The sequence below is a fragment of the Cyprinodon tularosa genome, unplaced genomic scaffold (genome assembly GCF_016077235.1).
Source record: "Cyprinodon tularosa strain WSP-4 unplaced genomic scaffold, ASM1607723v1 ctg96, whole genome shotgun sequence".
Classification (NCBI taxonomy): domain Eukaryota; kingdom Metazoa; phylum Chordata; class Actinopteri; order Cyprinodontiformes; family Cyprinodontidae; genus Cyprinodon; species Cyprinodon tularosa.
In genome coordinates, this window is record NW_024039740.1 from 373,138 (window position 1) to 398,111 (window position 24,974).

At 36.9% G+C, this 24,974-nt stretch overlaps 3 protein-coding genes and 1 non-coding gene across 5 annotated transcripts in view; 3 read left to right on the top strand and 1 right to left on the bottom strand.

Annotated features, from left to right (window-relative positions):
• The window catches only part of nxph2a (neurexophilin 2a), a 30,800-nt gene extending 25,634 nt beyond the window's left edge, over positions 1-5,166 (bottom strand). The window contains exons 1-2 of one of the 2 annotated variants that reach the window (XM_038275454.1): positions 4,778-5,166; positions 4,414-4,515 (exon numbers count right to left, since the gene is read on the bottom strand). In XM_038275454.1, the coding sequence (XP_038131382.1) occupies positions 4,414-4,458 (45 nt within the window). In that variant the 5' untranslated portion in view covers positions 4,459-4,515; positions 4,778-5,166. Of the gene's footprint in view, positions 1-4,413; positions 4,555-4,777 lie in introns of both variants that reach the window. The other variant, XM_038275452.1, reaches the window with a different exon arrangement.
• Positions 5,167-7,788: 2,622 nt separating this feature from the next.
• Positions 7,789-7,899, top strand: LOC119776850. The gene has a single exon (XR_005279841.1). It is a non-coding gene; the product is annotated as a U5 spliceosomal RNA (small nuclear RNA).
• A 3,894-nt stretch (positions 7,900-11,793) lies between these two features.
• LOC119776834 (UDP-glucuronosyltransferase-like) lies at positions 11,794-16,375 on the top strand. Its single transcript, XM_038275451.1, has 5 exons — positions 11,794-12,770; positions 13,490-13,621; positions 13,841-13,928; positions 14,021-14,240; positions 15,911-16,375. Exons 1-5 carry the CDS (start codon positions 11,910-11,912, stop codon positions 16,191-16,193), a joined length of 1,584 nt encoding a protein of 527 aa, XP_038131379.1. The 5' UTR covers positions 11,794-11,909; the 3' UTR covers positions 16,194-16,375.
• Positions 16,376-19,397: 3,022 nt separating this feature from the next.
• LOC119776846 (granzyme B-like) lies at positions 19,398-22,905 on the top strand. The gene is made up of 5 exons (XM_038275476.1): positions 19,398-20,617; positions 20,721-20,871; positions 21,928-22,069; positions 22,322-22,582; positions 22,688-22,905. The coding sequence occupies exons 1-5, from the start codon at positions 20,569-20,571 to the stop codon at positions 22,844-22,846; spliced, it is 762 nt and encodes a 253-aa protein (XP_038131404.1). The 5' UTR covers positions 19,398-20,568; the 3' UTR covers positions 22,847-22,905.
• The last annotated feature ends 2,069 nt before the right edge of the window (positions 22,906-24,974 follow it).

The window sequence follows — 24,974 nt, forward strand, 5'->3', positions numbered from 1 at the left end:
TAATGACTTAAAAAACACTAGTCTAAATATAAAAGTAACCAGAAAACCATGACTGTTGTATTAAACTGAACTGTTACTCTGGAAAATAATTTAATTCCATCGCAGTTTGCAAAAGTCTCTAGTTAGAGATTAGAAAGAATAACTCTTCAGCAAAATATAGATTATTTTTACGATAATGATAAATGACACAATAATTCCCCACGCCTAATGCAAAACTCCATTAGTCTGCTTACATCAAAAGAGCAGCAATCGTCAAAATAATCGTAACGTTAATAACTGTTTGGCTTATGTCTTTAATGGGCTTTCCACTTTCCAGATTAGCGTTTTTGTCAGTGCAAAGGGCAATTGTGTGCCAGCAATCAATCATTGGGAGCTTCTGTCTTTTCACTCAGGGACCTTTAGCGAGGATGCATTGCCGCGTTGGTTGTAAATGAGGATCGAGAGAGGAACAGCTTGCAGGGATCCATACAGTAAAAGCACAACCTGTTGTGGCTGCAGGCTGCATTTGAGGGATTTAAGCCTCAAAAAACGACAACCTTTTCCTTCAGAGGGGTGATGAGCAACATGCGGACCGTGGATGGCAAATGTCACAGACGGGTATTGTTTATGAGGGATTATCAAGTCAAGCCTTATGGCTGGAAAGATTGTGACCCCAATATGTGCAGAGATACACATCAGCACCATGTAAGCTCCTAAAGGATTCCTGGAAGGCAGCACATGCATACATGCCCTCTTCACTCTGTCAAATCCATGTTTTAATCACTTCCACAGAAATTTTCTCTGGCCTTGCTTTGCCCATTTTCTCTCACATTTTTCTCCCTCTCCACCCAATTTCTCTGGTGGATTTTTGAAGACTTAAGTTCTTCTCTTTTTATTTTTTCCCCCCTCCCTGGTCTCTTTCTTACAAGGCAAATCCTGGGAGAGGTTGATGTGAAGACCAGGCAGAGCAGGGATGTGAAGAATATAAACACATTTTTTTATTGTCCAGAGGGAGGGGGGGCGGGTTGTGCAAGTGTGCAAAAGGGTTGGGCGGTGGGGTCTGTAAAAGAGACGAGGACCTTATCACAGCCCAGCAGCTCTGTAATTCGCCACCATGATAAAGTGGCAGCGCGGAAAACCTTACAAGGCTGGCACAATCCAAAGACGGATTAGGTTTTTCTGACATAAGCTTCCTGAAAAACTAATCAATCAGCCCGAGCAGCATTATCAGGAGCGTGAGATTAAAGAGCTGCTCCTAATCCCCCCAACTGTACATTTTATTACACTTCCCAGTGTTAAGTTGCCTTTAAACATACAGTAAATAAATAATAAAACCAAACCTAATTGAGCATGGGTAAGGGAAAGAGGGTTAAAAGGTCCTTAGAGAGGGAATTTGTGTAGAATCTGTGTTTTGTTACGAAGACAGGGATAAAAGTGTTGTCCTTGCCGGAGCCGTTACTGACTTTGAAAGGAGCGCCGCTCACTCTGCCGCTGCAGAGAAACTGAGGATGAAAAACTGTCTTTTTTTTTTTTAAGAAACTAGTGACAAATACTACTTAGGTTCACATTCCTACTTTTTTCATCCTCTGCAGAGAGATAACTCATCATGCAGCTTTTTTGACATGGCTCACTGCCCAGGGCATCCCCCTGTCAAGGAGCAGCATAAACATTACAAACAATGAAGCGGACCTGGATTTTGTCTTTGCACAAACTTAAAGGGCAATTTTACCTTTTATATCTTTTATTTATTTAATCATTTTAGGAATAAATAAAACCAGCCACTCTTTGTACAAAGTCTAAATTACACAGCTTAAACCCAGATTGGATAATTCTAGACCAATCAGGAATACTTTAACCTCTTACTGCCACAATTTATTTACAATTATATAAAAAGGAATTCACTCACATTCATTTAGATTTCACATGAGCTAGAGATTCAAAATCCATTAAACCTTTGTTCTTTTTGTGAGAACAAAAAATAAGATGATGTCTGGGTTGTTTATTTCCTGCTTCTTTTTCCCCCCAATACTATAACTATAAATTGAGATGGGCATGAAAACCAAAATGGTAAAAGGATGAGTAAGAACGGGCCTCCCAAGGGCCACTTCTTGAGCTGGCTTCTGCTGCAATCACTGCACTTTGATAAATAAGTACACAACTACTGCCAAAAGCTTTTGGAAATCACTTGTAATCCCTTAAATCACTGCACATCAAAGTTTGATGGAAAGACCGCAGGCATGTCAGAATTATGAAAATGAAATATATACAGTCTCCCTCTCTGATTTAATCCAGGTGTTTATTTACTTTTTAAACATACTTTAAATATACATACATATATAAGTCCCCATAATGATAGCACTGTATGTGCTAGGAGGCACAGAAGGTGAACGAGCCCTTTACCAAGTGTCTTGTTAAGGCTTTCTTCCAAAATAAAAAAACAACACAGAGACTTGCTATAACATCCCCAATCGCTACATTCTTTGTCAGTGTCTCCCTATAACTAATCCTAATCTGAGTTTTAAAAAACTATATTTCACTGTGTGAAACTCTGGGAATAATGTTATCCAAGACAGGAAGAAGGATGACAGCGAAGAAGCTTTAATATGTCTCCTGTTCATCTACATTGTCCTGTTGTCATTAAGCTGGGGATAACTGCCGCAGATGTCACAGGGTAGAACCAATTCTCCCAGGATGGCTTTGACCCTCTTATTTGTCCCTGGGGTTTGGCACAGATGCTGAGACTGGGGTTTATTTTTTCACCACTTAAGGTGCGCATTAACTGAGTGGGAGGAGGTGGATATATTCATGGTTTTCCGACCGCAAATAAATAGATTTCAAATATTTTAAAATATAACATTTTTGCATCCTGTTGGATTTCCGTATGTTTTTTTTTCTTTTTCATTTGAATTCATTAATGTATATGATGTTTAGACGGTTCTTGTGTATTTATTTTATGTTTTGAGTGGAACTAAGCCTTTCTTAAGCCTACAAAGTGGAAGTAATATTGATAAAGTCTAAAATGTCCCAGGTCAGACGTTTGTGGGTGTGCTGGGAGGGAAGCCACCGGGGCATATAAAGAGAGCCTCCCCGGGGAGGTGGCCTGCCTCTTTCTCTCTGGAGGCAGAGCTCCCAACAGGCTCAGTGCTGATTACAACAGAAGAGACAGCTTTCTGCTGCAGCTGCAGCACAGTTCAAGGCTATCTTTAAAAGAAGCCTTCTTAGAGGATTGAGCACAGATGTGAAGAACTTCTTCAATCCGATGGCATTTACCATTCAATTCTATTCATGGAAGGCGGATAATAAGGATAAAACCAAAAAAGAAAAAAACCCACAATATATTAAAAAATAGAGAGTGGACACAGCAGATGTTCATCAAAGAAGAGAAAACCCTTTGAATTTCCCAAGAGATCCCAATCTTTCTATACAGAGATTACTGCAATGAAAACAAAATTACACTAGAGGAAGATTATATCAAAAAAGCTCAACGCGTTGAATTTCTACTTAAGCCAAAATTCTTTTCCTTGCTCTCTAAGTATTATGTGATTTACAAAGAAGAAGCGACTAAAGCTTTAAAAAATCCATCGCCCTTTTCCCCCCAACTTTAATCTCTTATTTTAATGTGTCAATTTTAGAAGACTATCATATTTTGTTAAAAACTGACAACAAAAATATTTATCCGATGTTTATCCAGATTTAAATCAGTGATCCAACTTTCCCCAGACTTAGGACAAAAAAATATATATATTTTGACTACAAGAAGAATGTCTTTTAAATGGGTCACAAAAACAGAACCTTAAAACCGTCTTTGTTAAAATAAAATACTGAAAATTGAAAATGAGGCAAAAAGAAATATTTGAAATCATTTTCTAAGAGACAGCAAGGCGTTATCACGGCAGGATTCAATTATTATTTAAATAAAAGTTTATTCTAGATTAAGTTGAGCTAAATTAAATTAAAACATAGCTGTAATATAGAAGGTACCTTTAATTATATGTGGTAATAATATGTTTTTTGCAGAGAAGCTCAAAAAATTTTATGAAATTCAAAGCATTAGATTTTTTTGAGCAAGAGCCGAAGATCACAACAAAGCCATAGGTTCTGTCTGTAAAGATGCTACTGAATTTTTACTGTTTTGCTATTGTTTAATTTACATTTTCTCCAAATGCTGCAGTAGATCATCTATATAGATTCACCATAAACGACTTTTTAGGACACTTCTGCACTAAGCAACTTCAGTCCAGATAAAAAATCACTACAGTTTATAAAACTCAAATATGGCATGAATTTATGTGTCATTAAAGAAAAAAAAAGGTAAATGATGCAGTTTGAATTTCTGCATAAAGATAGATGGATAGAACAAGTTTTAAAGTGCAATTTGCTGAGAGACATTAGAATAGAAATAACCAGTCAATATAGAGTCAACCCATTACTCACCTGGTGCAATAGGAAAAACAGCAAGAATGTTTGCAGGGCTCCCATCTTCAGCGACTTCTCGGTTTATTCAAGATAAGCGGCGGTTTAAACCTCTCTGGAAGACTTGGAGAGGAGAAGACACGCATGCCGCTGAAACATCACCTGCGAGCATAAGAGGGAGATTCACACACACACACAGAAAAAAATTATAAAAATTATATATATATATATATATATATATATATATATATATATATATATATATATATATATATATATATATATATATATATATATATATATATATATATATATATATATATATCAAGTGATAGACGCTCTATTGGTACAGTTACGAAGAAAAATAACTTTCCCTTATAGATACCTCAAGCTGGAGTAAATCCTGTCCAATCCAGCAAAGAGTTCTACAATCCTCTTTAAACGTCCCCGTCTCTCAGGATGTGGGAATTTCCTCTTCAAGCAGCGACTTAGTTTTCTAAGTTTCAAATCCAGCCGAACAGTTTTATTCTGTTAAATCCGGAGCGATATGAGCAGGAAGTTGTCTCTGAGCGGAGTTAAAATGCTACCAAATGAGTCCAAGTGCCTGTGAGACTGCGGTCAGTCAGGCAGACCGTTTCTTCAGCTCTGCTTGATTCCAGTGCGCAAAATCCTCCGCTGCGCGTCTGGAGCATCCAAGGACGGCGCGCATCTGCTGCGAGACCTGAAGATCTTCCTCTGAGAGGCTCCCTCTCTCCTCATTTAAGGCAGAAGTAAGAGGCTTGATGTCACAGAGTTATCTGTTCCCTTTTTTAAATAATTTTTTTAACCCTTTATATGTACAGGAGGTAATTTAAGTGAATGAGTTCCAGTTTTAAGAACATGGAGAATGGGAAATTTCAAGGCAGACAGAAGCGGTCATTATGGAATATTATTGAAGGTGCTTTGATATGAAACAAAACCTATTCGGTTATTGCGTGTGAAATATTAGTTTTCTGTTTGCAAATGTTTTTTTCTCAAATCGTACTTCGGAATCTCTCTAAAATCAGAGTGTATTAGTAAAAGTTTATCGTTTGGAAAACGTCTGAAACTGCGGTTGAACTCATACTAGAAGCGATGGCAAACAGTCTTTCAGAGTTACCAAGACTGGCGGACTGAGATGATTTTTGGGACTTTGGCTCCACCATGCGGTTGCAATGACACAAAAATGTACACTTTAAAGTCAAAATAAATTAATTAGAATAAAGCATTTTTTTCACTAACTTAATTGAGTGGAAGACATTAATAGAATAATTACACGCAGTCTGATGTCTTCTAGCCTTTATGGAGGAAGTCTTGCTGAATGTGATTTATGCCCACAGTGTCATGCAAAATTATTCATTATGGTTGAGCCTATTTTCCTTTTTTTATTTACGAGTCCTGATTTTAATGTTTTTTAGGGAAACATATAGGACAGATACTGAAACAATTAAAAGTGGAAGACAATTTTACATGTTCTTATTTATGTTTTTCATAGTAAGATTTTGAAATGTGACTCGGTTTGTATTTTCACATTACTCCATTATAATGGTACTTTTTGCCAGTTATTTGCAAAATAGGTAAACTGTGTCCAGTTATCTGTAAAGTGTCTGTTAGGTGCAAGAAATACAATAATGATGAAAAAAGGAAAAGGGATACTTTCTGGATTCTCCATCACAGCCTCCCCATAGCATGCTACTACCACCACCAGGAACTGGTAGTTTAGCTTAATTTTCATTCTTTTCTGAAACTAAGAATTTTACTAGTTAACCCAGAAAATTTTACATGACTCAAATTTGACACACATGTCTGCTGTGTCCCCAACATGGCTTATGGGAAATTGCAAACGGAACCTCTTATTGCTTTCAAAGCATTTCTTTTGCCATTCTCTAATAAAGGGTTACTTAGTGGAGCACTGTTAGCTGTTTTATGATCACCCCTCCTTTCATAGTGTTCGATATATAACCCATGATCATTCAAAGTATGCTGAATTTACATTTATATACTCTACAAGGAAAAAAAAAATCTTATTGCAAAAAGCTTATATTTCTAAATATCCTGATCGGAATAAATGAAGAGGGAAAAGAAGTGACATTGATCTCATGTTTTATTTAAAACCCTTTATTCGATTGACATAGTCCTTAATTGTTAAATAACTGGAGCAGTTTAAAAAAAAAAATTATAAGCTAATTGAGTACATTAACATGGAAAAGTGCACAGTAAAGTAAAAAACCTAGGAAGAGCAAAGTCATGCATTTATTCAATACTCTATATAGTATTAAATGTTGTATCTCTATATCTATTGTAGAACATTGATAAAACCAGTTCAATAACAACTCAATAAAAATGACAAATTATAACACTGACCAAGCTTCAGTCTGACAAGTAATGTACCAGAGTTAAGAAAGGTCTAAAGTTCACAGAATTAACTTTTGACACTTTTTGTCTTATCACTCTCAATATAACTTAAGTGCCCAAGTCTTTGAACTACAGAAGCTAATCATGTATTTGGTGTACAGGTGATATGAGGTAGGCCTATTAATAAGTATGTATGAGTGAATAATGTCAGACAAGCTGACTCTCGTCCTTTCTTATGAGCTAGACCTGAGCCATCAGTGTAATCTAACCTTTGAAAATTGGTTTGTATGATGGATTAGGCTGCTTCAGATGAAAATAAATTATTGACACACTGATTAGAACCAACCAGTCATGCAAACAAAACGTTCAAGTGGTTTGAATGACGGATCTGTGATTGAATCACGAACAAAATCACCAATCATCAGCAAACTTAATAGTCAGACTTTATTTGATATGCTGTATATTCTCTAAAATTATTACATACTGATCAGCATTCGGGATCTAAACCAAAAAAGAGAAAAGCTTTAAATATTTCAGAAGATAATTTCTGCTTTGTTGGTATTTGGTGCCATCATATGGATAAATGACACAACCTACTGATTTCAGCTTTGAGCATTTGTATGCATAGCACTTTGGTTCTCTTTATACGTTCTCCTTACTTTCTTTAATCTGACCTAAAAAAAAAAAAAAGCCTCAGACTTTTTTAATTCATATCAAGTTTTCAACAATTTCTCCTCTGATGGTAACTAGAACTAGATCTTCATCTCCAAATAAATCTTGTAAAGAAATATTTTCATCTCAAATTTGATTTAAGCTTTGCTACAACTTATCTTTGGGCTGGATTTAATTCAGGTTGTATTACAGATTTTGCATGTTAAACAGAAGCACTATCTTCAGGTGAAAATGTAACCACAGTTCTCAAAAACATCAGTGTTATGCTGGACATAGAGAGATAATGGGACCTTGGGACCTTGCAATAATGGGACACAGTCTAATATGATGGAAGTAGTAGTCTTGTGAGGCACTCTTGTTTCTCTTCAGATCGTACAAATCTTTCCCCTTTTCCTAAAGATTTCCATGCAGGGGAACAACAAGACTTATCCTAAAGTTTGATGCCCTACTGAGAGGTAGGGTGCTCTTGGGGGAGTGTTGGCCTAGTGTTACAGCAGTGCGATTGTGCTCTGAGAAGGTTGCAAGTACCTAGTTTGAGCCCCAAAGCCTGTACTCTGGGTTCCTGAGGAAAACCCTTAACCCCACACTGCTTCCCGGGTGTCGCACAGGGCCAGCCCACTGCTCCCCAAGGAGATGGGTTAAATGCAGAGGTAAATCTATGGGGAGTGGTGGCCTAGTGGTTAGGGCATTGCACTTGGAATCCAGAGGGTCTGAGTTGAAGTTCCCACAGTCAGCGACTCTGGGTCCCTGAGCAAAGACCCTTAACCCCACACTGCTCCCCGGGCTGCGCACAATGGCAGCCCACTGCTCCCCAAGAGGATGGGTAAAATAAAAAGAGATAATTTCGTTGCTCTGTACTTGTGACAGTGTAATAACAATAAAAGCTAGGAAAAAAAGTACTTGCCACTTGAACTTTAACAATGGCGGTGAAATTTTTTCACGTAATATCCAAATAAACAACTCATACTATTAAAAAAACATTCAAACATGTTATATTTAATTTGAAGGGGTATAGGTACAATTAGCGGGCAAAAAAAGCATGATTGTTAAACAATAAAGGAACTAAACTTCTGATTTGAGAAACCAAGATTAGTAGGGAACTTCCAAGAGCCTTTGAATTTTGAAATAATACTGGTGCTACTGATTCATTAGAATAACACTGAAAAGTTTGTGCAACAACATGAAACAGCAGTCTTCCAATGTGTGAGTCATAATATAGTCATAGCAGTTCTTAAATTATCACATTTTATTAAAAATATTGTAAAGTTTCGGAACAGAGGACCCAGAATTCAGGCAAGACAGAATGTGAAATACCTTAAAACGTTTATTTAACAAACGGGGTATGGATCCATGGTATCAGCGGCTAGGGCGTCTATAACAGTAACGTGTATAAAAGAGAAACACAGGTTAGTGACCACAATAATCTGATGGAGGATGATTCCAGCCAGTCGGTTGAAATGACGCAGCGGACGCTGCCAGAGTGTTCCAGACACGGAAGCCTAGAAGGCTGCAGAGCTGACAGCAGATCAGATCCAAACTGACGAAAGAAGGGAGGATAATCCACAGGGCGAAATCAAGAGGCAGATCCAGGTTCAGTCCACAGAAGAATCCGACAGGAGTCCGAAGACAGGCCAGGCAAACAGATCAGACAGCTGGAGGCAGGCTCAAAGGTCCAGATACAGAAATGGGTCAGGATCAGACAATCAGAACACTAGAGAAACGCTAGAGAACTCTCAACACCAAAGGCTCAAGAATAATCTGGCACTGATAGCTGGGACCAAGGAGTTTAATTAGAAGCAGGAGCAGGTTGATCAGAAGAACAGTGATGAGAAAACAGGACAGAGCTATACAGGTGAATGAAATGAGCAATCAAGTCAGCCATCAACACCAAAATCATTACAAATATGGTAAACGGGTAATTTAAATGAACAAAAATTAGGACATATGATTCATGGGTAATGAATTCAAGAAATATATTAGTTTCATTCTCCGAACTGATATAAAGAAATTAATAGACATTTGAATAATTGTGATTTGTTGAGTGCATCTGCAGGAACAATCTAATATTCTAAACTACAAAATACTTTACTCAATTAGAGGCACTTCACATTTAGTGGGTTAACAATTCACAGTGGAATGTAACTTCCATCATTAACATGTTGGGGTCCAAGATGTCTAAACAGCTTATGACAAAAGTTAGGGACATTAAAGTTTATATCAGGTTTAGGAAGTCTGAATTTCTCCTTTGACTGCTTTCTAAATCTCATAATAGGTTTAGTGTAGTTAGTAATAAAATGCAAAATAAGGAAGATCCAGTGCATACAGTACGACTGAAATGTTATCACTTCTTGCCGCAGAGGTTGCTACCGCAGTGATCATTTTAATTTTTGTGCAATATCAATATAATTTGGAGATTTTTGTACTTAATATTTAACTCTTGGATATTAACAAGCTACGTTAAGTCCAGTAATACTTTTAGATTTTTCAAGTGAGTGGGTTAAAGCTGCTAAAATCCGGTGCACACCTATTTGCACCTTGCTATCTATGTTCAGAGGTCAGTGGGGCTGAAAGCACACATTCATACTTTAAACCACTCACTGTTTACAATTGACAGATCTTTTGAAGAATTAACAAAAGAAGGCAACTGAAATGAGACAATGTTTCAAAGGGTTTCCTATGTAGAGCAGAGGGGCTTCTTTCTAACAGTTTTTACTTTGTTAAGAAATGATTGATTAAAAAGGCTGCATGCAGTGAGGTGTGTTTGCTCTGTCATTCTTCTGCTGATTAAATCGAAATGCTCTTAGACTTAATGTCTGTAAACCGGGTGGAGCCGGTAATGCAATATTCTGGCCTCAATCACTGTCTCATTCAAATGAAATTATATGAATTACAGTTTATCGAATCCTTAGCTATCACAAAATACAATGTGCTGAAGGGAGGGAGTATGTGCTTTATATGAATGTGGCACACTATTTGTATATTAATGAATGGTTTAAAACTACTTATCTAGACCCATCACCCAAAAGCTTTTCTGATGCTGCCACCTGATTTCACTTTACATGACTTTATACTCTGAAATCATATGAAAAGAATATTTGAATAAAATAACAACGCAATTTACTTCTGTTTCAACTAAAACGTTTCAGACTGTATCATCTCAAAATGCAAAGAAGACATTTCCACCCACACATTGCATCATCTTCTCTTTCCATGCGATTTTTACCACGTTCCATGGAAACTTTATGGGTTCAGGTGAGTAAAGTTACAAACCAGAAAGTTAACAGAATTAAAATAAAGTATCCGTCATAATTATAAATAATCATGTATTTATATAAATCTGATTGCAGTTCAGTTTTACCTTTCTAAAGTTGTTTTTGTACGGACTACTAAAACTTCTTTGACATCTTTATCAGATGGTGGGAGTCTCCTTCAGAACTGCACCCACTCTGCCTTTCTCTTAGTTTAGTTTTTAGGGAAAGTAAATTTGTTCATGAAAAATTGGGATTTTTTTTGGAAAGTAAGGTATTTTAAGTAGCTACTCATACCTTTTAACTAGACCCCCCCACCCCCACCCAAAACAAAAAGTAAAGGGAAGCAAAAAAATACAAGCTTTCCCTTTAAGACAGTCAACAATAGTTGGATAGAGGGGGAAGGGCAGAATGGGAAGGAACTCTAGGTTGCAGAGTTCAAGCTTGAACCATTTTTAATAATTAGCTTTGATTGTTTTAGATAAATCTGCTGGTGCCCCACAATCTAAAATAATAGAATAATGAGTACTCCAAGATTTGTTCTTCTCTCTTTCAATATTAGACTTATGGAGGTAAGGCAAGTTGTGACCAGTGCTATAATACCAGGAATTGATGGTTTGATAGTATCCACTTCCTCTTTTCAGAGGGGAGTTGGTTTCCTATTACCAGTGGCTTCGCACGCCATCGCTCTCACTACAACGGCAGTGTATGCATCTATGTGCGTGACACAAAAAACAGGTATTACAACTACAAATGCATACCAGGCACGAGTCTGCGTGCTTTCCAGGGGGAGGGAACAGATAAAGTAAACAGAGAGGACTTTGCTCAAATCTACAAGCAGAACATGCAGTCAAATGATGACTTGCAAGTTCTAAAACACTATAGTTTAAAAACTTTTAGAATGCAGAAAACGGTCATGCAACAAAAAAATAAATGAAATAAAATTCCTGAATGAGTTTCAAAGGAATATTACAACTCCTTAAAGGGAACGGTGAAGTTATACAAAACAATGATTAACTGAAGACACACTCAGTGCTGACACTTCCCCTACAAAGCTCTGGGAATCTTCCCTGTCCTCCTGAGGTTATATAAAGGCTTGACTTAAAATGCAACCCGCACTTCTTCCAGAATTTCAACACAGGCACACACACAGAACGCCACCCCTTTAGAACAGGCAGCTCTAAATCTCACACAAAGCTCAGCTTGCAGCGCAGAGAGGAGGCAATGAGAAGCAGGGTGTGGTTTCCTCCAGCGGGGCTACTGGCTCTGCTATGCTGCCTTGGTCTGGGGCCCGTTCAGGGGGGGAAGGTGTTGGTTATGCCCGTGGATGGAAGCCACTGGCTTAGTATGAAGATACTTGTAAAGGAGCTCGGCCGCAGAGGCCATGATGTCACGGTCCTGGTGCCTGAAAGCAGCCTGTTGATCCAAGGTTCTGAAAGCTACAAGACTGAGGTCTACAAAGTGCCTTATACCAAAGAAGAACTGGATGAGAACTTTAACAAGCTCCGGGAAGGATTATTCGACCAAAAACCAGGACTTGCAGATTTATTTGTTAATGTGGAGCGTCTGGTGACTTTTACCTCTCTTCAGTCGTTGGGCTGTGAAGCTTTATTGGACAATGAGCCTTTGATGAATCAACTCAGGAAAGAAGGTTTTGACATCTTGCTTACAGATCCTTTCCTTCCCTGTGGCTCTGTTCTGGCACATATTTTTTCAATTCCTGCAGTGTATTTTCTGCGCGGTCTTCCCTGTGAGCTGGACATTAAAGCTAACAAGTGCCCCTCTCCTGTTTCCTACGTCCCCAAGGCTTTCTCTGGTAACACAGACCGTATGACCTTCCCAGAGAGGGTTAAAAACATGATGATGTCCTTTTTGGAGTCTCACATATGCACAGTCATGTATCGCCACTTTGATGAACTGGTCAGCAAGCGCATCAAAGACGGCATGTCTTACAAAGAACTCATAAGCCATGGGGCCATCTGGCTTCTCAGATATGACTTTGTTTTTGACTGGCCCAAACCTCTCATGCCAAACATGATTTTGATAGGCGGGATCAACTGTGCAAAGACAGCTCCTCTTCCAGAAGTGAGTAGGAAGACTTATCTGTTCAGGGCAAAGAAAGAATGCTTTCTAGCTGTATTTAATCAAGGCAAATCTGTTAAACAAACATTTTGGGTACATGCAACATAAAGCTGTAAAAAAAGACAAACATTTTGCTAATGAATTCTGAGCAAGACAAATGTGCCATGTTAGCATTTGATTAAATGTTCCTTGTTAAACATATTTATCAGTTAAAGAGCTGCTCTAATTACAGCAATGCTTTCATTTAAATGTACAAAACTTTAAATCATTACCCATTTCCAGAGGAAGAAAAACATGAATAAAAAATCATATTCCATAGCAAGCTCAAACACACAGTTGAACTCTGCTTATAGTACTTTTATTGTTTTAGGAATTATGGCTGTTGTAGACTAAGTTTGCCTCTTAATGTGAAACATTTTGAGAGCAATGTAATCCAGATTTATGGACTTCCTCCAAAAGGCTCTAGGAAAGGAAATGCGGGGCCCCGTTGTGACAACAGGGATCAAGTAATTTTCAAAAACAATAGATTTGTTTTTATAGGCAGACAGTTATGCTTGCTGTTCAAAAAGGCTTTAAACCTGGTAGCTGTAAACATGCAGTTAATTCTCTAAAGTCTTATAATATACATGTACTTTTTACATATTGTGAAATAATTACACTGGATTTAGCTTATAGTTCACTTTTCTTGTGGTTACTTTACTGTCTTGTCAACCCTCTTGCAGGACCTGAAGGAATTTGTGGATGGCTCAGGAGATGATGGCTTCATTGTCTTTACACTTGGCTCAATGGTATCAGACATGCCAGAAACTAAGGCCAAAGTGTTCTTTGATGCCTTTCGCCAACTTCCTCAGAGGGTAATTATTCACAACTTCATCACTGGTTCAGTCAGTTCAGTTGACATTAACTCAACACTTCAATCTTATCAATGATTTTACATTGAAATTTTGCACACACAGCACATGGGGGTAAGGTTATGTTGAGCTACTGAACTTTGCTCTCTACTTTGCTGCACATGTGCCAGACTGAACATCCAGTCTGCACGTGTTTATGAGCTGGTCTGGCTTGTATTGCAGGTGCTCTGGAGATATACAGGTAAAGTACCCAAAGATATGCCCAAGAACGTCAAGCTTCTGAAATGGTTACCTCAGAATGATCTCCTAGGTATGTTGAGTGCATAAATACATTTTAATTAAAAATTCTCACGGTATTGTAAGTAAGATAATAAAATCGATGTGACATGTTTTGCTCTACAGCCCACCCCAAAGCTAAACTCTTCATGACTCATGGTGGCAGCCATGGTATCTACGAAGGTGTCTGTAATGCTGTTCCTATGTTGATGCTTCCACTTTTTGGGGACCAGGGGGACAACGTACACCGAATGGTGTCTCGCAGTGTTGCTGAGAAGTACGATATATTTGATTTGAAAACAGAAACACTGGTACCTGCGCTGAAAAAAGTTATCAACGATAAAGGGTAAGAAACTTAATTTATAACTTAATAATGGTTAAAGGATAATTGAAAATTTATATAAACATTTTTGTAATTAGTTGAATATTTTTTTTTTAAAGAGGGTTGCCTGAAACTGCAATTTCCTATATTTCATCTTCAGAAGACATCAGTTAAATGGATTTTTGCTCAGAGAGGCAGATAAGTAAGCAAGTGGAAAGAACTAGAATAATTAAAGCAGAGTCTGGAAAATCTCAATCTTTGTCATCCAGAACATTTAGATGTTGCTGTTTTTATTTTATAGTATAAACATTTCCGCCACATATCAGGTTTAAACTGGAAGGCAATCAGACTTAATTGTATTTGAAAATTATTCAGGCAAACTCCAGCCGCCTTTGGGCTACAAAGGATTTTTTTTTTGCCTTTAATGTTCTTTAATGGGCTCTGCAAAAAGCACAGTTATGTTTTCTGAAATTGCTATGGGCATTCGCTGTTCTGCAGTATACTGGGTCAAGTGATTGTTGAAGAGGAATTGGCTGAGGTAAATCCAGTTATGTAAACAAGCAGACAAAAACAACTTTCCCATGTTTAATATTTCATCATTTATATTTAATATTAACTTTTACTTTTAGTTCTTCACTTTTGTTTGTAGCACTCTTAGATAAATATATAAAGTGCACCATAATTAATATGTAGTATTTTCATTTCTAAAATAATTATACTACTAAAGTATAGTATTACAAAGACTTATGGCTCTCTAAAACTGACAGAAGTACATGCAATCTACTCATTATTGGGCAAACCAATAATATTATCATTTGTGAGAGGAACTTTTATAGATCACCTGAAAACACACATTTCTTGCACAAGTTTTTTTTTTTTTTTTTCCCCATACAATTTAGCGTTCCTTATTTGAAATCTTTGGTGATTGGGTGTTAACTGTATTTTATTGAGATTCTATTTCACAGGGATTCATACTACTTTAAAGAGTTGCATTATTGCATCTGTTTGAAGCAGTGAAACAAGGGAAACAACAACCAAAGTTTAACAATTAACGTTTTCACAGATGTTTTATACATACATAAAATAATAAATTACTGACTGTTGTCCTCTATATATTTGATTGTGACTTCTGAAAGCAATTGTCTGCACTGGATATTTTTAAGCTGCAGAAAATAAATTCCAGCAACACTTCAGAATTTAGATTTGAAAAGTGTATACATATCCTTTAAACGCACACTTCTCTGTTGGCCTATCACAGACAACTCCACTTAGATGCTCTGAAATGTGTATTCGGTATTATATGGTTAGGATTATTTTTGGATGAAATTACTTTTGCTGTAAAGGGACTGCCGCTTCTGCTCAAATCCTGCCTGGAGGATATTTTCTTGTATAGCTTTGGTGATAAAGCTATTCAAACAGCCTCTCTAAAGAAAAAAGATTACGTCCCCTTAGTAATATAGGTATTTTCTGGTCATAGAAAACTTCTCACTGAACCATTTTTAAAACCTAAGGACTTAAATAATTTAATCCAGAATTTAAAGGTTTGAAAAGGTCTTAAATTTGACATGACAGGTCTAGATGGGGAAAAGAACAAATTGATTAATGGAAAAAGATTTGGATTTCCAGCCTTTATTCATAATCAGTTTTTTAGCCCCTCCTCCTTTCCTCACTAACTAATTATGTCTTCTCAATAGATACAAAGAACGGATGGTGAAGCTTTCGCAGATACATCTGGACCGCCCTGTGGAGCCATTGGACCTGGCTGTTTTCTGGTCTGAGTTCGTAATGAGACACAAAGGAGCCCCACATCTAAGAGTAGCTGCACATGATTTGAACTGGTTCCAGTACCACAGCCTGGATGTTATCGGGTTTTTACTTTTAGTTTTTGTCACCGTTTTGTGGGTGACTTTGAAATCCTGTTTGTTTTGCACTCGCAAGTGCTGTGGAAAGAGAGGAGGAAAGAAGAAATCTGAGTAGTGTCCATCTCAAAGTAAATACTTCAAACACTACTGTAAATGTTTTGTCTGGTGTACTGTAAAATGTGTATATGTGAATAATGCTATTCATTATTTGGCCAGAAAAATCTAAAAAACTAAGTTGGCATATATTTTTGTCATCCAGCTTTTCTCAGTGATTGAAATAAATACAATTTTTAAAAATATTAGTAAGATTAGTGACAGTACACTCTAATCTCTGCCGAAAAAATGAGGTTATTGAACTTACCCAGACAGAGTTTGATTTAAAAGTAGTTTAGTTCCACTGGGTGGTGAAATTCAAGGGGTTGTATTTTCTTATAGTTTTAAACTTTATATAGACAAAATGTAAACCCTTTTAAATTATTACCACCAGTGCTGAACACTTGTATAAAACCTGTAAACAAATCTCTTGGGTCCTCTTCTAGCCAAATTTGATAACCTACACCTTTTGCTTTGGAAAATCACCACACACCTAACTTGTGGTGTTTTTCCTATTTTGAAGAATAACAATGCAGGCTTGAAACCATATCCATGTGCCAGGGCACATACAATTCTGGGAAATAAGTTATTAGTTCTTTACTATTCAAAAAAATAATATTCAACTGAAATTTATGTGTTTAGCTTATTTTATATGAATGTGTTCAAGGTCTCGTCGCATTTAGCCAAGGTAAAGAAGAAGTTGCTCTTTTCCAAGATTTTAACTTTAAAATCACACTAAAACTTTAATGTACTTTGGATGTTTTATCACCTATTATTGCTACCAACAAATATTTATTGGACATAGAAACATGTTGAAATTATAGTAATTTGTTTCCTCTTATTGATTATTTTGGTCAAATCATGACAACAATTAATTTTATGGTACCTAAGATTATAGATATGTCATAACTTCACCAAGTTGAGTGGAGGTTTGTAGAGGACCCAAATGCAGAGACAAAGACAGAGATGGTTTCTTGCAGATTTAATGAATGGGGTTGTGACAACAAAAGCATAACTCCAAAAAACAAAAACAACCCAGGTAAGACAGGAATCAGAACAGAGGGTAACACAAAACTTCAGGAGGTATTGAAGAGAACCCAGTATTGTGTAACTGCAGAGGAGTACATATGTCTAACAGAACAATGAATGCAGTCATGAACTAATTGGGTGAAGGTGTGGACAGAGGGAGCTTAGGGGAAAGGAGAAGGACACTAGAGGGCAACAGAGAGTAACCAGGGAATACAATAGGGCTTAAATATACAGTAACTAGGAAGAAACTTTAATGTAGCTAAAGGGGAATTAAACTAATGACTAGAAAATACAGAATGACCAAAAGGAAACTAGAGGATAGGAAAAGGGACTGGAGATACCTATTATGCCTTGGGAAACATAACCTAAAGATAACTGTAAACAATTAATGGCAAAATAAAACTAGAGCGCAAACTGTGGTGCAGGAGCCTTGGTGGCCGCAGCTTAAACCCACAGTGAGGTGGTGCAGCTTGAGAGACACAAAGAGGAGGAGCAGTTAAAGAGGTGCCACTTAGGACTAATTACGCGGCACAGCAGATGGAGAGGGGTGACCATGAAGGGCCCAGGGAGATGAGGAGCACCCACTGATGGCCCTTGGTGACGATTTAAGTTACTGTAAGACAACTATGAAGCCATGGGAAACATAACCTAAAGATAACTGCAACTGTCCATCCATCCATCCATTTTGTCACACTTATTAGCATGGTTGTGAGAGTTGCTGGTGCCTATCTCCAGCTGTCTACGGGCAAGAGGTGGGGTACACCCTGGAGAGGTTACCAGTCCATCCCAGGGCAACACAGAGACAAACAACCATTCATGCACACACTCACACCTGAGGTGAATTCAAAGAAGCCAATTAACCTAACAGTCATGTTTTTGGACTGTGGGTGGAAGCTGGAGTACCCAGAGAGAACCCACGCATGCTCAAGGAGAACATGCAAACTTCATGCAGAAAGACCCGAGGGAGGGGAATCGAACCAAGAACCTTCTTGCAAGGCAGGAGTGCCACCTACTGTGCCACTGAGCAGCCCTAACTGCAACCAATGAATGGCAAAATTAAACTGGAGCAAATACTAAAGAATACTGAACAGGAGATAACTGAAAAACCATCAAAAAAGAATGGCTAAACTAAGAAGTATTTCAAAAGTGATATAAATCTTAACAGCAAACAAAGAATAACATAAATCGAAGCCTAACTCAAAACACAAAGTGAAAACATCAACAGAACCAACAGAGCAACAGATCAGGACAGACCATCTTTTCAACACGGCAGCAGCAAACATACCATGTATGCCTTTAGGAAGATTTAATTAGTGTTTGTGTAATGAAACAGCTTTTAACCATTTTTGTTAGCTATGGTAAAACTATTAGAAAGTAATACCAACTCCTTTAGAGTGGAGAATAAAATATTGTGCACTATAAAACGCACTGACAAAGATAAAGTAGTAATTGAAAAAGCTCCTATAAAACAGCATCCCCCAAAGCATTGATCTTTGAAAAATGTCACAACCAAGAAAATACATTTCAAAGCACACCTAATGCAAGCTATGACATGTTTTATAGCTACTGAGAAAAAGTTAACCTGTTCTCCCAGAAAAATGTGGGTGACATCTCCTGTGTCTGTTTTAGTTTCAAATTAATGCAAGAAACAACCAAAAAACCAAACATGCAACAAAATAATAGAACAAAAGAAAACCTACATCCGTGCACACTGATTTTCCACTATTCTTTGATGTCCATTAGTTTTTCAGTCATTTCTATAGCCCAACCCAGACCATTGGCCTAAGCCTTACCATTAGTAATAAATACTTAAACCTCTAAACCTTACCTAAACTCAATTTACATCTTAGTCCTAAACGTAACTGAAAACCCAGTGAGAGAACTTTTCCTCATAGAGATCAGACGCTGATTCCCACAGGTACCTGTAAGTCTGCATAAAGTAGCATATTTCTTGGAAATTTTACCCATATATATACTGATTTTAAAAAAATGGGAACGCATTAAAAAAAACGTATCCTAGATTTCAATGAATAAAATATTCTAATTGAATACTTTGTCTTTTTCTGTACAAAGTTGAATTTGCTGACAAAAAAATCACACAAAAACCACTGGAAATGTTTGATCTCCGATCCTTTATTCACAAGGGAGAAATCTCTATGTAATGCAAAAAGGAAAAAGTATTTCAAGTTTTAACAGGTTTTATTCAAATTAAGTATAACAAAACATTTGAAAATGAGCAAATTATACAGGGAAACAACTCCTGTAACTCAAGTTTGGTTTTTCCATTCTGCTTTATCAGCAGAATGGAAAAAAAGCCTAACTTAGATTTTGCCCTTTTATATCCTAAAACCACACCTTTTTAGCTCCATCAGGTGCGCTTAAAGTCTAAGATTTCAGTTTCTTGCATCAACCCCCACACCACAGCATGCTCATATAAGGTAACAAAAGTACACAGATCAGCATACATCAAACACTACACAAATAATAAAAACTAAGTTATTAACTATTGGCGGTCTAGATTTAGACATAAGTATTTCTAAATCTCTGTTAGCTGTCACAAATCACAAAGGTTACCAATGAAAACAAGTTCCTTCACACGAAAGCAAATGCCTCTTTTTGTTACATCATGTGTCACTGCACACACTAGCTTGTTTAGTAATCAATAGGAACTTACTAATTTATTCTGTTATACAGAAACTTAGACAGAAAGATTTTTCTTCAGACATATTTTCTTTTATACAGTGAGATGAAGTAAGGACTGACAATGACATCAGCACAATTTTTGATTTTGTTAATTGCTGTTTGTGCAATACAGCTTCATGCTTTAAGAGAGTGTTCTTTTCAATCCTCCTAAAGGTGAGGAGTTTGAGACCTGAAACCCTTTAATGTCCTTTTTTATACACTCAGAACAGATAATACTATAATAACGGGTTCTGGGCTTATTAAGAGGAAAAGAGGGTTGCTCTAAAGCACCACCTTGTGGATAAACTTTTGAATAAATTAGTGACCTATAAACTTGCATTGTTGGGGTTTCTGTGGTTTTGCCTTTTTTGTGTTGTTTTATACCTGTGGTCGGAATATTCATCTATTTGTTTATTAATTTTTGATAAAATAAGCAACCATAAGCTAAAGTTAAACAAGAAAATAAAGCATTGTAGAAGTTTAAAATGCAGGCAATAAAATATATAATTAACGAGACAGTTTTGCATGCAGCGCAAAGTAACTTTGTAGTACTCTATGTGTGGAAAGAGCTTTAACAGGAAATAGAACTTGTCTGACACCTTACCTAGAATTCTCCCAGATGTTATAGAGGTTGCTGTTGGGGGTCTGCAAGCCATTTACACTTCATCCTTTCGCTCTCCGCCACTATGATACACACGTGGACCATAATTTATCTCCTGTTCGTCCACCTCACTGGTAAGAGTTATGTAGTTTCTTTGGAATGTTTGCACAATATGTAATTTCTCATTTATATTTTCTTTTCTGTTGTTGCTGATTTTAAAATGACTAAATTTTACAGGCACGTCAGCAACTTCAAGCAGCATAGTTGGAGGCAAAGTTTCCAAGCCCCATTCGAAACCCTACATGGCATCCCTGCAGTACCAGGGCATACATTCATGTGGAGGCATACTTATCCGGAAGGATTTTGTTCTTACAGCAGCGCACTGCCAGTGAGTTTATTTTCTGTGACACGGGTTCTTTTTAATGAAACGGATAACATTTTACAGTGGGTAATTCTCTTAATAAACAGTGATGAAATATTTTAGATATATAACAAGCAGTAAAGTGAGTAAATGTTTTTATTAAGTGCTTTTTCACAGATGGAACCATCACAAAATGCTGTAGAGAATCAGTAGCTAAAATCAAATGTTAAAGATAGGACAAAAACTCACCATATACAACAAATCTGATACAATAACATAATAATTTTTTAAAAAGTCTCTTTAAAAGCAAGGCTTTTAACTGAATCTTAAAAGACCACAGATTCTAAGAAAAATAGCTGTAGAGGTGCACTACTCCACAGCCCTGGTGCCGTCGACTGAAAGGCTCAGTCCACCTTTGGTCTTTAAACTGCTGCAAGGGAAAACTAAATGATTCTTGACCTCTGGAAAACAGTATATTTTGTTAGAAGGTTAAAGTAGTAAACTAAGACCTGGTCTTTTTGTGGTCCATATTTTAGCATGAGAATTTTATAAAACAAATTATAAACTATATTGGAAGCCATTTAAGGAACATAAAAGGGCGATGATGTGATCTGACTTTCTGAAACGTGTGAAAAGCAGCTGCATATTATGGTCTTATTTATAGTTAATAAAAAAATGAATAAAAATGAAATTTTTTATAAACTTTGATCTTGCAGGTTTAAGGATTATTCAGAAAAAACATGGAAAATGTATTTTCTGTTTTTATGGTAACAAACCAGTAGTACGCTAATAAGCAATTGTTAACTATCTTGTAGTTTTTTTCCCCCCTTGGTAACTATCCATTAGTTACTGATTAGTAATTCTGTGTTTCCCAGGTAACAAAGCAATAGTCCCATTATAAGGCAGGGCTGAGTGTTCCCTAGTGAATACCTAGTTAACTACCCATTGGTTCCTTGTTAGTTCATTGGACATTCTCTATTTGTTAACATTTTGTGTTACCCTTTAGTTGTGTATTTTTCTGTGAGCTGGCTTGTTTTACATTAAAAGGGATTGTCATTGAAGGAACAATATTCATGTTTTAAGATTTCCAGGCAACATGGTGGTGGTGCTTGGAGCACATAACATTGGCAAGGAGGAGAAAAGTCAACAAAGGATCAAAGTAGCAAAGTTCTTTCCACATATGAATTACGCTGGAAAATTTGATTTCGACATCATGCTACTTAAGGTACACGAATGCTGTGATAAAGTCATTCATATTTTTATTAGCCTGTGCTTTCCTCCTCTCTCTATCTCAGTATCTAGTTTATGTTCACATTGGTATTCAGCACTCAGCTATGGTTGTTTTAAATATCCAAATATGCTTTTTAAAGGCTGATTAAACGGGAAGGTTTTATAAAGTGTATAATAGTGATTATAATTATGATTGAAAAACAACCAACTGCATTGGATTAACTGTATATTGCCTTCTCCTTTACAGCTAGTAAATAATGCCACAAAGAATAAGTATGTGAAGCCATTTGAGATACCCAAGAAAGATAAAAAAGTCTCTGACAAGATTAGTTGTCTTGTTGCTGGATGGGGAAAAACTGGACCAAATGAGCCTGGATCAAACGTTCTGAGAGAAGGGGAAGAAAAGACCCAGTCCATCGCTGAATGTAAAAAAACCTGGGGAGAGCATTTCAATTCAGAGCATATGATTTGCACCACATTTAACAAGAAGAAGGGAGGAATATGCCAGGTGATAAAATAACACAAACAGTCAAATGACAAGATTCTTTTGTAGTCTACATCATTTTAGTTTCTGAGAAACGACTGTCATGTCTTTTATTATTTTGTTTTCCAGGGGGATTCTGGTGGACCTCTCATTTGCAAAAAAAAGCTGCAAGGCATAACTGCTTTCACGGCCGACAATGCATGTGATAATACAGCATATCCTCATGTGTTCACAAAAGTCAATTATTTTCTACCGTGGATCAACCAGATTATGCGGACGAATTACTAATATTAAGAATGTTTTTATTTTTCATAAAAATAAGGAAGTATTTTTAATAAAGTGTGAAACTTTCATTATGATTATATGTTTTATATTGTTTTTGCCTCTATAGTCTTAAATCAATAAAAAAAATATACTCCTAATTAATTGATAATTGAAATGTATTCATCTCACATTGGAGAATTATACTTCTGCATTTAACCCATCCCCTTGGGGAGCAGTGGGCTGGTTTGTTGCTGTGCCCGGGGAGCAGTGTGGGGTTAAGGGTCTTGCTCAGAGACCCAGAGTGGCAGTCTGTGGGAGTGGGGCTGGAACTCAGGACCTCAGGATTTCAAGCTCTAACCACTAGGCTACAACTCCCCCCTAAATGTTCAGATAAATACAGATGTCCATCCATTGAGAAGTAATTTAACCTAATAACATGTTTTTGGACTGTGGAAGGAAGAGCTCCTGTTGAGAACCCATGCATGCACAGGGAGAACATGCAAACTCCATGCAGAAAGACTCCGGGCCAGGAACCCAACTTCCTGAGTTCTCCTTTTTTGTTTGTTGTAGCAGCTGAACACTTTCTTGCTAATCATTTATGGTACTACCAACTCTACTTTTTATTTTATGTTTAAGAGTAAGTTCAGAAATGGGTGGTGCTATACTTGTTTTCTATAAATACAATGTGACATGTAGATAAACGTTCTACAGGTGCAAAGAACTGTTTGCAAACCAACTGCAAACAAACAATATAGCTATAGGTATTCCAGACCAAATCCTGAAAACTTGGTTTATGCTGAGCAAGAGACACTGTATGTATGTATTCCATCTGGGTTTCTGTATGTATTATGCTTAATAATAAGTACTGGGTTGATTAAATGAATGCTATGAAGCTCCACAAAGTGAAAACAAGCAGAAAGTATGCAGTTGCAAGGGAAAGATTTGAAACCTGATCGTTATTTTGTGGTTTTTAGGGTCTAAATATACAAAAACCCACTCAACCACTCAAGGCAACAGTTGCTAGAGAATAGATTTATTTATTTAGATGAAATACATTTTGGGCTAAATGTGTACCTAATCTGTTTAAACAGATAAAACATTTTACTCTTTGCAAAACAGAAAGAAAGAAAAAAAATAAATAAGTCACACAATATCACTGTAGATTCTTAAAGCAAAACCAGAAAGCCCCCACACCTCACCATGCTAAGCAAAGTTCAACATGCTGAGAGACAAAAAAGAAACTGTGAAAAGCAGTTTCAAAATGATTTTTTAAGAGCTGAAAAAAAAGAAAAAAAGCTGAAAAGCCCTCAAGCCCACAGTAAAAACTGTCCCAAATCATGAATTAAATGTCATTATTTATAAAAAAAAAAAAAAAAAGAAGAGGAATTTTAGTTCACAGGTGACACCCAGGCTGGACTATAATAAAAATCCACATTTTTAGGGAACACTGGTAAGGATCTTTACCAGAGCCTGAATAGAAAACACCTGGAAACATGAGGAAGGGTTAAAGATTTAAAAGAGCAACATATAAGCAACATATTATGACCCATATCCATTCTGTCCCCAGTGGTCATACACTGCATACTTGACAGGTTTCTAGTACATCATGTCCCAGACAGTTATTTTTAAGGTTTAGGGGAATCTAACAACACAGTAAGAGCCAGTTTATACAAATGGAGAAAACACAGAATAGTGTTGAACCCTCCCAGGATTGGCTGGCGCTTCAAAATGTATCAATGACTTGTCCAGGAGGCCATGTTGGAATCCAAATCCTCTTTTAAAGCACTGCAGGTCTTACTTGCCTCAGTTAAGATCAATTTTTGTTGGTTCACATAAAAATGTCAAATGATGACAGTCTTCCTGACCACATAACCGTGCTGACCGAAAATTCACAAAGGTCTATCTCATAATCCCAAATAATATCTTAATTATCCCCAAAATAATTGCGGACAATAGAAAAATCTATGTGGCAGAAAGCTAATACAGCTTTAAAAAAAACAAAAACAAACACCTTATACTGACAGTCAAACATGGTGGTGGTAGTGTGATGGTCTGTACCTGCTTTGACATATTTAGAAGAGCCATAAATTCCTTACCAGAGTTTCCTAAAATGCATCAGTTTATCACCTATATGTCAAGTGAATTTGGGTAA